This window comes from Emydura macquarii, unplaced genomic scaffold (genome assembly GCF_026122565.2).
Source record: "Emydura macquarii macquarii isolate MOO-44397 ecotype Brisbane River unplaced genomic scaffold, CSIRO-AGI_Emac_v2 contig_2422, whole genome shotgun sequence".
In the NCBI taxonomy this organism is placed as follows: domain Eukaryota; kingdom Metazoa; phylum Chordata; order Testudines; family Chelidae; genus Emydura; species Emydura macquarii.
The window spans coordinates 5626981-5642330 of NW_027132559.1; the positions used below are offsets into that span (position 1 = coordinate 5626981).

At 40.9% G+C, this 15350-nt stretch overlaps 1 protein-coding gene across 2 annotated transcripts in view; it reads right to left on the reverse strand.

The window, feature by feature from the left end:
- CNOT10 (CCR4-NOT transcription complex subunit 10) overlaps window positions 1–15077 on the reverse strand; it is a 71532-nt gene extending 56455 nt beyond the window's left edge. For both annotated transcript variants that reach the window (XM_067561837.1, XM_067561836.1), the window contains exons 1-2: window positions 14880–15077; window positions 1201–1295 (exon numbers count right to left, since the gene is read on the reverse strand). In XM_067561837.1, the coding sequence (XP_067417938.1) occupies window positions 1201–1295; window positions 14880–14901 (117 nt within the window). In that variant the 5' untranslated portion in view covers window positions 14902–15077. The remainder of the gene's footprint in view (window positions 1–1200; window positions 1296–14879) is intronic.
- Window positions 15078–15350: the final 273 nt, after the last annotated feature.

Below are 15350 nucleotides of genomic sequence, written 5' to 3' on the forward strand. Positions count from 1 at the left end.
TAGATGTGGTTCTGTGTTCACCTATCACCTCCTTAGAACTTGACATTAAAAGTCCTCTAGGTACAAGAGACAAACATAATATCATGAATATATAAGCAAAGTAGGCAGGGTCCATATTAGAAGCAACAACAGTAGGTCATTCAAAACCAGTTCAAATAATTTTAAATGGGCTTCAAAAAATCCTCTCAGTGTCCAAAGTGGGAAAAAGTTAAGGATATCTAAACTAGGACAACAAGATGTGGATGCACTTGAGAAATGGGAAGGTGATAATCAAAGCGCCACTAGAGCCAGTATTAGGACAATTTTGTTCACTTTATATAGCAGTATTTTATAAACGATATAGGCAGATGATATATAAAATGAAAGGAGAATGGACATCTAAAATGAGCAATACAACCAATTAAAATAATGTGGATAAACTAGTTACATCAGAAGAAAATTGGCTTACACAATTCAAGGTAAAGAAAAGTAAGGACAAAGAAAAACGAAGAAAAGGAAACACCTCCAACAGCCATAAGCTACTTCATATTTCGTTCTTGCTTTGTATTTTGTAACAGGTGAATACAATTAAAAAGCTTGCTACCTGGGTCTTCACATTACTAAAGGTGCAAACAAAAGCTTCCAGGAAGCATAGGAAGAGGTATTGAACACAAGTTATTAAATTACTGTGTATAAGTCCTTTATGTGGACATTAAAATATTGTGTCACATTCAGGCCAACTTACTACAAAAGAACATACAGCAGGTTAGCCAAAATGACACAGTAACTTCACTTTTTAAAATTATTATTGAAGTCCACAGATTCTATAATTTTAGTCGACAAACTTTTCCTCAGTGAGGGACAGAGTTGCACAAAAATAGCTATATGATTATTTTACCCAACTCTTATCAAGGACATAGCACTGATAGTGACTGAGCTCTAGGAATCAAGAGAAAGATTTGGTTACGTTTCTGGTTGCTCTAAATTCAAGAGCCCTATACATAGACTTTGCTCACATTATATCAGATATCTAGATTAATGAAAGCAAACATATAACTATTTTTTAATGAAATCTGCTACTAATTTCAATGTAATTTACATTGTTAATATACTTACTATTACTCTAAAAAAAATGGAACAAATAAGTTACTAGGTGATGAACTTATTTGATTATTTAAGCTAAGAGAAAGTGTTATGGTTTAAGTTTAAGCCTCTTCTTACAGTAAAAGCTTGCAATGCACTACTTGATAATTCTTTCTCCTGATCAGTAATCCCAGAGGATGTAACTGTTCCCTCATGTTTTTCAGTTCCCTGATCTGCAAAATAAACAGAAGAGTAGAGAAAATGATTAATTTTTATCATATTAGCAATTACAGTTAATAAACATAACTCAGTTTCTTCCATTACACATTCCATTCCTTTCCCTCTTAAGATCTTCTTACTCATATCCAGAGCACCTTAAGCAGTGGCAGCAACACTCTCTCTGCTAAATTCAACTCTTAACTAACAGCACAATAACTTGGGAGTGAAAATTTCACCCCTCAAAACTAGAGTTCCTCCCCTGAACATTTGAACAATAACCTTCCCTTGCTAAGTTACTTATAATGTATAGGTATCACATCTGCATTGATTCATTTTTATAGTGTATCAAACTGAATAACTAAGAGCTGTACACTAGTTTATAAATGGTGCATTTTAGATTTCACTCTGAAATTTAAAGGTTTTTTATATTCACGGAAAATAGCTGGCAAATACTGTTACTAGGATATTACTGAAATAAATGTATCTAACAGCATTATATTAAAAAGATACACACTGCATATAATCCACATACACAGTTCTGAAATCCCCAAAATGATATGAACCACCATATTTTTTCACCCTTGAAGATAAGTGTTTCCTATTTCTCGTGTTCTGCTGTTTCAGTTTTATTCTAATCTAGATTTTGTCGTCATTTTATTGGGCCAGTGGAGCTCTGTAAATCCACTGTTTTCTTCCTCTCACTAAACTCTAAGATATGAATCTATATGGTCCTTAGATAACTAACCTTATGGCAATGCCATGATAGCCGATAAAAGCATATTTTGAGCATCTACCACTGCTCATTTTCATAGCATGAGAAAAAATAAATAGGCAATAGCAGAAATGGACATCTACACTTTAGAAGTCTCATTAATGAAAATTTTACATTAAGAAATGAAGTAATACTTGGCAAGCCACTTACTGGCTAAGCATGCAGAGAGAAAGATAGCAAGACACCTCCTTTTGCACCAGAAAATAAGTTACAATGCACACCCACTCAGGCCAAAAAAGTGCCTTCAAATTTTTAATAGTCCATTTTACATTAACAATTAACACAAAAAGATTACACCAATCTAATGTCAAGATTTTCAAAGCCTAAGAATCCCAGCTCCAGAAAGGTACAGAGTGACCTTAATTCACATTGACTTCAGTGGGAATTGGGATCATTCAACACTTTGCAGGCAGTGCTCAGCAATTACTGGAATACACGAGATTTGCTACAGCACTCTACTGTGCTCTACCTCAAAGGTGGGAGGGTCCCAGAGCCCGGCCTCTGGCCTGAACCCAGAAGTCTACACTGCAATTAAACAGTCCCACAGCCTGAGCCCTGCAAGCCAGAGTCAGCTGGCATGGACCAGCTGTGGGTTTTTAATTGCAGTGTAGACATACCCCTAATGGCACCAATTCCTCCTTTAGCTCTTGTGGTTGGGCAGTGTGGGCAGAGAACTGTGGGCAGTCCTGTGGCCCTCCACAAAGCTAAAGAATAAAAGAACCAAATTACCCTAGAATCTTTATGCTACAAGTTACCTATTGCACATGTACAGCAGATGTGTTCCGAACTAGTTAATGGTTTAAGACACACCTATTTGCAACTGTGAAAATACTCATCTTTCACCATTAATAGTTCAAAATAGTTAACTATTTCCCCTCCCCCAAACTAACAATGTAAAATTTGAAACCAATGTATTTAGTTAATTGAGTGAATACAAAAGAAATTGTCAAGTAGGAAGTTCCTTTCTCCCCTTCTCCTGCTTATAACTCAAATAGATTTAGACAAATATTCAAAAATAAAAAGTTAGCCATTGAGTTGAGACTGTGAGAAGTTACAGCCCAGAAAACTCCTCAGTTAAATGAAACTGATAGGGAGTGGGTTATTAAACTCAGATCTCCTTAAAACTGAAACAAGTAAATAAGTAAATCCATTCATTCATGCCAGAATATCAGTACAAAATAGCACGATTTTCAGAAGTCTTCAAAATCCATCACTAACTTAGAGCATGTGGCAGCTGACCTTCCAGTGATCTGCCACACATCATTTAACCATTCCCTCACTGGTCAACCCCTAATACAGGGGTAGTCAATAAGTGGTCTGCAGTCCAAGCTTCTGACTGGACCATAGGATGTGCTGGGGCTCAGGGCTTCAGCTGTGCCAGGGCGCAGTGGGGTTCCCACAGGTTTGAAAATATTTACCAGGAGCTCCACTCCAGTGGGTTCCAGTTGAGCTTAAGCCCTGTGAGAGGCTGACATCGGAAGCCTTGCTGCCCAGGGCTGACAGCCAAGTAGCCCCTGGAACCATGGTTAAAGTCACCACCCTCAACCCCAATCAAAATCTGAAATGGCACCCCTGGGTAAAGGATTCTGCAATTAAAATGTCCACAAGTCCACCTAAGCTGCTAAGGGATGCATATTTCTTGTCTGTCTTGGAGGCACCTCCTCTGTTTGGCTGCTTTTTCCCTTGCTGCCAATCAGGGCTACTGCAGGAAGCAGGCAGTGTTGTCTGCCTTGCCCCTCAGCAGGCACAGGAGACAGAAAGGAGAAGAAAGATTTCAGTGGCTTGCGGCAGCTCTGCTCTTTCCTTCCCTCTACTCCTGTGACAAGGGGAGGGCTCTTGTGCCTCTTCCTCTTCTCCTCTCCACCCCTGCACCTCTTCTCACTGGCCTGCGTGGGGGGAGGTAAGAGCCCCATGAACTGCAAAAGGAGCAAAGATGAATCATGGTAGTCCCACCTCTGGTTCTTTTAATGTCACTGTTTTTAAACATTGCAGCAAAACAAAGGAAAGTTGACACCAAAATACATTCATTTAAAGAAGAGTGGACTGATGCTTGCTGTTTTATTTTGCCATAGCATACACAGGGTTGACCACTGTGTTTAATTTGTCCAGAGACTGTGGCTGTTAAAAATGGGAACATCAAATGTCACTATGAAAAGAAGCACATGGATTTTGACCATAAATATCCACTGGAGGCTCCTATGTAAGATCAGACAAGATCACTTCATTAAACGATGCTTCAGAGCACAAATATTATTTCAAAGTCTACTTCTGCTCAGGAAAAGGCCACTGGAAGCTTCACTGAGGTGTGTGGGGGTAATGGTAAAACACAGGAAATCTTTTACCGATGCGGACATTATTAAGCAGTGTATGGTTACTTCAGCTGAAACTCTTCTTGCAGAGAAGAAAGATGTTGTTGATGCCTTCAGGCAACTGCCACTCTCAGACACAACACATTTTCAAGCAGTTGTATGAGAAACTGAAAACTGAAAAATTTGCCATGGCAGTGGATGAATCCTGTGATATCAGGGACAGAGCAGCAGGTCAGTTTTTTTGATGGAGAGAAATTTGTGGAGGACTTGTCCCTTATACCGCATAACAATCAAACAGGTGAGAATTTATTTCTGCTCTAACGGTTTTGTCTAATTAAGGTTTTGATGAGACTCAGATTGTGTCAAATCACAACAGATGGTGCTCCTGCCATAATTGGTACTCATCAAGGGCTTGTTAAATGTCTGAAAGAGCTGAACCCCAATTTTATTTCCTATCACTCTGAAATCCACCAAACCACACTGTGAAAAGCCTAGCAATGACTATGCTAATGTAATGTCAATGGTGATTAAACTTGTCAACTTCCTTTGGTCCAAGTCATCATTGCAATACAGATGCTTCTGAAAGAAAGCTTTTGAACTATCTGCTGATTACAATGACCTGTCGGTTCATAATAAACTGAGTAGAGGGCATGTACTAAGAAGGCTGTGGGAAATTTGAGATAATATGGAAGACTATCTACATAACATTCTTGGGGGGGGGAGTCAGAATAGCTACATGCATTTTTGAGAGATGCCACAAGCATGAGTATCCTGGCCTTCCTTGTTGATTTAGCAGGCTACTTAAATTATTTCAACTTAAAGCTACAGGGATGAAATCACAATGTAGTGGATCTCCACAGAAGTGTCACTTCATTTCAAAACAAACTGAATCTTTTCAAAAGTAATTTGGAAACTGAGGAGATGCTGCATTTCCTGACACTGCTAAGCTGTCAGGACACTGCAGACGTGATTCAGATGAAATCATCCCTGGACAGGCTTCTTCAAAACTTCCAGCAGATGTTCCAAGAATTTGAAAGTGTTTAAGACATCTTCCTGTTCGTAAGGAACCCATGAGTGATACAAACAAATGGCACTTGGTGTGACCAAGCAAAAGCATCCATCCCGGATGCAAAGCAAAACTAGAGCTGGAGCTTACTGATTTACAGGCAGATGAAATGCTTAAGGTGCGGCACACTGAAACTACATCTGAAACTTTCTGGACAACCCTTGTGCTGGACTCCACACTTGATCCAGGTGGCATTTACCATTCTGACTATGTTTGGCTAGACATACATGTGTGAGTCGGCATTCTCAACAGTGAACATTAAATCATATAATCGTTCTGTTCTGACTGATAATCATCTGTACAATTGCCTCCGTCTTGCCTTGTTGGAGGCCCAGTACAATTTGAGTTGCTTGACCACTGTCATACAGGCCTAGCATAGCTTCAGTTGCTTGCTTGGCTATTCTGACCTCTGTAGCGTGACATCTTCCAGTTGGCAGAGACTGAATAACCTTATAGATGTCTCAGTTTCTGCATAGCACAGCACATAATAAGACAAAATACAGATACTGTATGCTTGCAGCTGCACATAGATAACGGTGATGGGAACAAGAAGTTATCCTTGAACGTCTGGGGATACGTTGTTTTATTGCCAAGGGGCATACTTTTACTCTGACCCTCCTATCACTAGATGTTGTTTTGACAACCCCCAATTATCATGGTAAGAATGGAATGTAGTTAAGGGTGGAAACCCAATGTAGGTAATTAGCATATATGATAATGAGAGAGATAATTAGGTGAAGGTTGTTTATGGAAGGGTATAAGTAGTCACCACTTAGACAAAAGGGGGGGGGGTGTTCCATCAATACCTGACTCTGTGGGAGGTGCTGCTGGTTGGACCAGAGGCTCCACTGACTCCCAAGCAGGGCTCCTGAAGAAAGCTGTTCCTGTATACAGCCTTCTGAGTAACTGCTTAGCTCTCCACAGGCTTAGTGAGTATGATATATTGTAGTTAATTTTAGGCTTTGTATCTAACTAGTATATTTATAGAAAACCTTGCACATTAAACCTTATTGATCTGCAGCTCAGACATACTGTGTCTCACTGATCATAAAGTGTCCAGATCAACACACTGAACTACTGAAGCATTCCAAACTTCCAAGCCCTTGTCCAGCAGAGGACCTGTCACTTCTCCCACTGATGGCAAATTATATAATTATACATAATTCACACATTTTATTTTTAATTTGTATTGCCATATAAAATTACATTTTCAGTAGTGATACTATAGGTTTAACTGGAATTTCACAGTAACTATTCACGATTCTTGTGCTTAATACACATGTGGGTAGATATTTGTTATTGGAAAGACGATTAATAAAAGATAAAGAGTTCATGTGTACTAAGTGTTATTTTCTTTCAAACTCATACTTCTATTAAATAAGCCACAAAAGGCTTGAAAGTTTCAAATGTTTATCTATATAAATATGCCTACAATAATTTTATTTGACAATACACATTCAAAACTTAAAACAGTCAATGTTTTAATGCTAATATTTGCATCTATTTGATGTTTTATCTATGTACTTTCCCAAAGTCTCAGATGTAATTTATTACATCTTTCTTGGAGTTTATTTTTAGGTTATATAGTGGTTTGATTTTATTTTTCATTTAATGAACTAAAAATATAAGCAATAGGCCCTGGGTATATTACATGGCATTGGACGTGTTCATCGAACAGGAGCACTAGCAATGTGAAAAATGTTTCTCTGGAGTCCGCACCTTGAATATACCTTGACCAAGAAATCTGGACCTGGACAAAAAATAATTGACTACCCCTGCGATGACTCTCCACCATTCCTTCCATAATAATTTCCTCAAGGTTATTTCTATCTCTACACCGAATGGTGTTGGAACTTTTTATGCTAGGCAGAATAGTTCCAAAGTGTTCTACCAGGAAATCTATAAAAAACGACCCTTCTACCCTCAGGTTTGTACCCCTTCCTGTATCTTTCACCAGGAGGAACTATTCATACATCAGAATTAGTTAGCTCCCAATAAATGTTATTTGATTTAACAAAGAAAAATTGCTCAGTGGTTTAACAAAATACAGGCATTAAAGCCAGGGCCCAAATAACCATGGGAAGTAACACAATAATCAGTACATCACCATCAATGCCTTCAACTTAGGTAAGGAACTGGATCAGGACACCAAGAGAACAGGACACCAGAGGGACAGAAACAGGAACGCAAATGGGAGAGATGTGGATCATGAACGAGTGGAACATGGGTAAATTGTCTTCTTCACAGCACAATCTTGGTCCGATGTCTTCCGTGAACTGCGGGCATGACTGTCCCCAAGATGGACAGCCCTGAGTGCTGCCTCACACAGTCCTTATAAAAAGCCCAGTTACTAGGCAGATTACAGGTCATGTGATCTGGATGTTTTCCTGCCACTGGCAAAAAGTGCGCCCAAAAAAAAAAAAAAAAAAGAAGGGGACACAACAACTTCTGGAAACAAAATGGTTATTGCAACAAATTATCTAACAAAGGAATCAAAGTAAATAAATCCATGTCTGTTAATTTCCAACACGAAGGTTCGCTTCTCTCCAATAATATTTCTAACACAGGCATTTGTCTTTTTTTCCCAACCAGGAGATACGCAAAAGTCTTCATCAGCACCCTATTTCAAAAGCTTCAGTTTTCTTCTTGTCAGCAGTGTTAATATCCCATGATTCACAGCTATAAGTTGCTATGAAAAAAATTAAGATTTTTCACCAGTTGCACCTTCATGCATTTCGAGATGCCACGTTCTTTCCACAGTTCCTTAAGGAAACCCATAGCTGAGAGAACTATGCATAGTCTTCTTTCTTTGGAACAGCTTCCTTGGTTGAAAAACCATTACACGGGTGACAGAAGGGTTGAGGAGAATTCTAATATACAAACCATATGAATCTAGGCCTTTTTATTGTTAGTTCTCAGTTTAGATCCAGAACAGAGTATCCAACAACACCTTAAGCTAGTTCTACAATTTATTTAATAAACTGGGGGAGGGAGAGAATTGAAAGGGTGGAGAGGAAGAAGGTTTAAAGAACATCTGTACTGTTTCTTCCCCCATTTTCACATACTCACAAAATGGAAGCTGCAGATAAATCTTGTCATACCATGTCAGTTACAATACACAGAAATTAAATTCTCTTCTAAAGCAGTTAACTAATTCATAGAGAATTACTCTATTAACTGTCATCATTACAAACTGATACATTTTAACTACCTCCCACTGGAAAGAAGGCAGACCTGACAGGCACAAGGGCAGAGATGGACTCTTTTGTGAAACATTCTGATAAGTATGAACTTAGCATATCATCTCTCTTTTACAATTCTTCAACAAAAGCAAAGCCCAATATATCATTCCACTCATAACTGGGTAGCCTTGCAGTCTGTGTAAAAGCAAAAGGAACTTCTTGAAACCTATGCTGACAAAAAAATAGCTATTGGTTTTTCACTTGCTAACTAGACAGTTGTTTAAATGTTTTCTCAAAGGCTTTCAGTATCAAAGTTTACTTGCTGGTAAAGAATTGAAGGAGCAAACAACTCTTCAAACTCCACTTTTTGCAATTCGTAAATTAGAAAAATCAGTGTCAGTTAACTTCCGCAGAAGCATTCTGGGAACCTGATCCATTTCTCCCAGTTTTATTATTTCAGCTCTTTTCTGGAGGAAGTAAGATTTTCATTTTTTCAAAAACGTAACAAAACGTCATCAAAGACTTGCACTTAGACATTTGTCATGTATAGAATACAAGGGGTTATTAAATTAAGCCTTTAGAATTTCTAAAAAACCTGAGTTTCCTCTGGAATGACATCAGAGGTTGGATTCCCTGAAGACCTGCCTAGACAAAACAAGCTGAGGAATTTAGCAGCCCTTTTTTGTCAGCTTTTCCCTTTCTTTCTATTGCTGATCATTTAAACTCCAGCCATGTTCTTTGATGATACAACTACCCATTCCTCTTGATTTTTATTAAATTGCCCAGTCTCCTCCTAGTCCAAACTATCTGTAATCTCCACTGGTGAGGATCGTTTCTTACCAGAATGAGTTTGCATCCACTGCCACATGTTTTCTTTGCTCTGTCAAAAGAAGACACCATTGCCCACAGAAATAGTAAAAGACCTATTATCCCAATCTTGGACCACTCTACTGACATGGTCCAGTAGCTGTGGCTCAACCTCTGAAGCCAATAGAGCCCAACTTTCCAAAACCTTCATATTCCAAGAGTTAACAAATTCCATCTCTAACAAAAGAGATTTCTGTGCATGAAGCAAGCAGAGTAAGTCCTAATCCAGATTCTTTAGAGATTACTAAATCTTTCCATAACTGGTCCCATGCTGCATGAGACTCTAAATCTTATAGAAAGGCACAGAAAGCCACCATTCCCTGTAATGGTTCATCTGATTTGGTGAAAGGGTCAGTTAACAGTAAATTGAGAAGTGTTAAATTGAAAATATAGAACCTCAGAACGTTGAAGACTCAAATCTGATTGGTGGATCCATCACATAAGAGTTCTCTAAAAGGCAAATTGTCTACAGTAATTGAGGGTTCCTTAATGTCTTAGAACAGTGTTTCTCAACCTTTTAAGTAGCAAGTACCCCCTAACTTCCAAAAATTTTAATAAGTACCCCAACACTCAATTTTCCACTCTGAGAAATACAATCTTTTCCCCCTTTACTGCTGGACGACTGTATTTCTCGTAAAGCAGGAGAGTTCTGCAATGCTGTGTGGCTGTGGCAGATCACAAAACCCCCTGCTGTTTCTCCCCTCCTTCCTCTTCCCCTTCCTCCACACAGGAGCAAAGGTAAACGCCAGCCAATCACTATGGCCTGATGGCAATGTCACATGGTGTTCTCCTCACACAGGTGGGAACTTGTGAGGTATGAGCAGTCACAAGCAGCCCACCAGAGTGGATAGCAGCGCTCCCCATGGCTGTCCCTGGGGCAAATCAAACTGTGTGGGCCGCCTGCCTCCCAGTTGGGAGGTGGGACAAGGAGGGAAGCAGGCAGCAGTCACTTGGCTTCCCCAGAAGTCAGCAGCTGCCACTCGCCTCCCTTCACTGGGTTTTTTGCTGTGTACCCCCTGCCTGTGTCTTGTATACCTCCCCAGGGGTACACGTATCACAGGTTGAGAAACTAGGTCTTAGAACAAGGAACTGATTGCACCATCACGAAAAAAGAGTTTATAACATCAGAACACCATTTCACAGCATGAAAATGTAGGATTACTTGAATTTCCATGGAACCAGGGTTCACACATCATGCATTCATTTTTTTAATGTCTCAACTGAAAAGACGGCTGCAGATAATGACTCTTAATAACAGTTGCTTAGCAGGATAAGCATTCCCGCACACTGATTATCGCATCACCTCAAGCAATGCAGTAGTTAAGGCTGTCTCGGTTTCTATTACAAAATCTTGTTCTAATTTATCTGCAGTAAAGATGGACACCTGTGAGTCTCAGTCCAAAAGTTAAGTGTTTAGTCTTCCATTATGAGAAAAACTGGTCAAGCAATTGTTAAACTAGTTATCCTAGAAAAGTATCAGTTCCCCAGTTGCTTTAAATACTTCCTATGGAAGGCTAGAATATAGATAATCCCCGAGTAAATTTCTGCTCAGTTTTTCTTCACCATTAAAGCCAGCTAGGATATTTAAATAAAAGTTAAAATTGTGGCATATTCTAAAGGGACAGGTCTCTGTAATCATGAAATAACATTATAACAAAAATTCAATTTGAGGGCCTGCATGTAGCACAAATCACTAAGGGCATGTCTACACAGCATAGCAAAGCTTGCCAGAGGAGTGTGATCTGTAAAGCATACTAACATGTAGCAATCTATACGCTCCATGTAGACCTAGCTGGAGTGGTCTAACAGGTACCTAGTTCATGTTAATGTAGTCCTGTTTGAAACAGAAGGGTCCACACAAGGCAGTTACAGCACAATATGTTAGAACATTTTACAGATCACACCCCTTGTGGGCTTTGCCAGTGCATGAAGACAAGCCCTAAGCAAAAGAAGTTTAGTGAAGCCTGAACAAGATTCCTACTGGAAAGAGCTTTATGTTTGAGACAAGTAATTTAAAACGTGGATATTTGTATTTATTTTTTAAACATTGTACATATTCTCTGTAATGTTTTCTTAAAATATTGCTGAATTCTGGCTCTTGCTTATCCACATTGGCCCTTCTTACCTCTATCTATCTAGCATGTTCTACATCAGCTTACAAGGATACTCCCTGACATACCCTGCCACCATTCGCTCCTTTTTAAACATGGATTTGTTGCCTTAGCTATTCTCAACCATCTAGGTATCACACAATTAGATTGCCTAAGACATTTACTTGCCACACACAATGGAGGAAATACGACTGCTATCTGGACATCCAGAGATCCAAAGACACTGAAGATATGAATTTGAGTTTAATAAACAGCAGGCATACTCTCCCTCATATTAGGAAATTGATAGCATCATCACTGTTTTTTCTGTTTCCCCCATTCTACGAATGTCACTTCTATGTTATCTGAGTTAAGTCTCAGCCAGCAAACTCTGCAAGCACCAACTGTGGCCAGACACTGGATTTGTGAAAACTGCACAGTTAAAATCCAGTGCAATGGAGACAGAGCTGAATGTCAGCTGCATACTGACTCTACCAAAGCATACAATGCCTCATATGCACATTGAAGAGTTGATACAACAGACCCTTGTGGAATACCATGAGAGTACCGCTTAGGTAGATGAGCAACTGTCTATTACTACTCTCTGGCATCTCTCAAACTAAAAATAAGAAGGGAAGACATAGTTTATTTCACACTATCCAAACACATCTCTGTTATGACAAATTTTAATGTATTTACTTGAACAAAAAAAATATAGCACACTGCCTAAGTATAATATGCATAACATATCACTCGAAGACCCTTCCAATATCTAAGAAGAAAAACAAGAAAGTAGGACTTGTAGCCTTCAATGAAAGTTCAAACTAATCTATTCAGTGAAGTGTTCTAATAGATTGCACAAGCACTACTCAGCATGCATAACTTCCCAGTTGTAAATTAAAATTGGTATATGAATTCTGTGGGTGGCGTGACTTTAACAGAATGGAAGCTGAAGGTCTAAGACTGTATTGCCAGTTCCAACAGCATTATAATTCTGAATAAAGTTATCTTTCATAACTAGAGCTTGTCAGAAAACAGGTTTATCTCCCTGTGGAAAATGTCAACAAAATGTCATTTTTGTTTAAGTATTCCATGGAAATTTTTGACTTTTTAAATGAAATATCAAAAACTTAAAAGATTCAGTTCAAATTGACACTGCAATGTCTCAGTTTGGAGTTACAGTTTGTGGACCTTATGTTCCCATTTTCTTCTCTATGGACTGGGCTCTCTGGCTGCACTACATTTTCCATGATGCACCACTTTCCCCCCTCAGGAATATTACAAGAGTTCCTGGCCATGATGCATCATAGGATATGTAGTGCAGACAGTGAACACAGCCCCTACTGGACAATGGGAACATAAGGCACCTGACTATAACTCCTGTGAGGCACTATGGTACTATTTTGAATAGAAACTTTTCTGTTTCTGAGTATTCAGTTTCTCAAAGTAGTAACATTTTCCAGGTAAAGCAGACACTTTTCACAAAAAATTTCATTTATTCAAAACGCCACATTTCTGTGGAAACTGTTTCAAGAAAATTTTTTTCAACCAGCCCTATTCATAACTCACCCTGTTGTGGACAAATATTGCACAGTACAGGATCGTATGTACAATAGTATGTATGATAACTAACTTGTATTTGGTCAAGTTGATAGAAAGGAAAAGGCTGCTTTAGGAAGTTAAGGCAAAACGAAGTCCTCACTTTAAAACTTTTTCTTCAAAGTCTGAATTTCAAGGTTCTCCTGTTATTTAAGAGCGTACATCCTTATAAAAATGCACAAGACAACTTGGGTACACATCTATCACCCAGCTGCCCACATTTTTTTTGTTTTATGTTACAATAAACACACAGCAAAATTCCTCTCTGGATCCACACAGTGAGAAAGGCAGCTTGCCCTATCTTTTTCAGAGGCTACGGATAGCCAATTCAGCACTGAGTGCAAAACAAGGCAGTGCTCAGGACTGTTTTAACTTACGCTCTCCTGCACAGGCCCTAATGGACCACTGCAGCACAGAATTACCAGGGGCATAAGAACATCTTGGCCGTTTCCCTTGCTACACTGCCTGAGCCCCATCCTGCTGGAGCAAAGGGTCCGCAAAGCTAATTAGGCTTTTTTGGACCATGGGTGTTCTTTAGGGGGCCTGTCCAGTGGGAAGGCAACTGTCAATGAGGACTTAATTTTTTTTGGAGGGGGAAAAGGGGACAGAGGATTGGGTGTGGAGGAGGAGTTTTACTCGCTGAAGGATAGAAATTCATTGTAATAGTATTACTTCGTACATCATCTTTTTTTTGTAGGGGGAATGAAGGTGGTCCTTGGTCTGACATCCAAACTGTGACCACGGCTGAGTCTGCTTAGTTTCAGAGGCCATACTAAACTTTCAAAAAGCAATACCTTTTTAGCCTTCCAATTCTGCACTCCCTAATTTAGGGAATTAAAGTCAACATTTTTCATGGATTTTTTTATTTTATTTTTTTAGTAAACATGTATTGAAATGCTTCTTAAAACTTTTGAGTTAATGTTTCTCCACGTTACACACAGCCAGCTTAGGGAATTCACTTCTGTAGGAGACCACTGAATTGAAAGCCATGGATAGATTTGCAGAACTAGTATGTTAGCGTATGAGCAGCAACGCAGTCACGCGAATGGAGATGGCGGGCTCACCAGACCCCATTCTTCCAAGCATGCTGTGCAGGGCTCAGGGTGAGCATCCCACAGGAAAACCTGTCCACAGAGCAGGACACAGTGTGCTTCCCGCAGCAACTTGTCCCGGGCATCGCCAAAGACGGGTCATCCCCCACATGGCACCGTTCCCAGGGTCCCACCCAACTGCCCCAGGCACCTGCCACTCAGGGGCAGAGCAGGCCCGGCAACCCCCCGCGGGAGCCCGGCAACCCCCACCCCAGGCACCAGCACATGCAGAGGAGCCAAGGTGCAGCGGGACCCCAACAGCCGCGTCCCCCCACCCACGAGAGAGACTCGGGGCCTCCCTCGTGGCACCAGGCAGCCGAGGCAGGGACTGAGGGTCAGGCAGGACCCCGACGCAGAGCCCCGCCACTGAGGGGCTGCCCGCCCTACTTCACCGGCCCCTCCCAGTTCCAGGCGGCGGCGGGACACCGCACCGCACCGCACCGCAGGCCAGTCCCGGAACCCGCGGGGCGGAAAGAGCCGCGGTGGCTGTCGCTATTGCTTTACATCCCCCCGCTAGTCTCCGGCGCTGTCCCCACAGCGAGGCTGTGACGGTATCCCTGCGCGGATAGGGGTGAGGCCCCGAACAAAGAGACCTGGAGAGCGGGGCGCTCTTCGTACTCACCGCCCGCCTTGTCCGCTGCCATGGCCGCTCCCCTCACGCGAGGCTGCCGAGAGATCCGAGACCGCTGAGGCGGCGCCGCGAGCGCGCTGAGAGACTAAACAACAACCGCCGCTCTCCCTCCCTGGGACTCTAGGCTGCCCAGTCGCAAAACGTTCAATTGTAACGGGGCCAATCAACGTCGCTGCATTCACGCATGCTCTCTTCTACCGGAAGTAGCGACTCCGCTGACACGTGACCGGACGTTGAATTATGCCACATGACCGGAAGAAGTGTGGCGGGACTCGCCTGTGCATGTTACGAGACAGGAAGTGACATATTCTCCATATGCATAACGCACACCCCTCTTGTTACGTCATATGACGCTACTGCTGCTGCTGCTGCTCCTCCTCCTCCGAACAACGTGCGTCATTAATTATGCAAAATGAGTGACGAAAGCACAGAAACAAAAACACACGTGCTGCTTCTCCACAC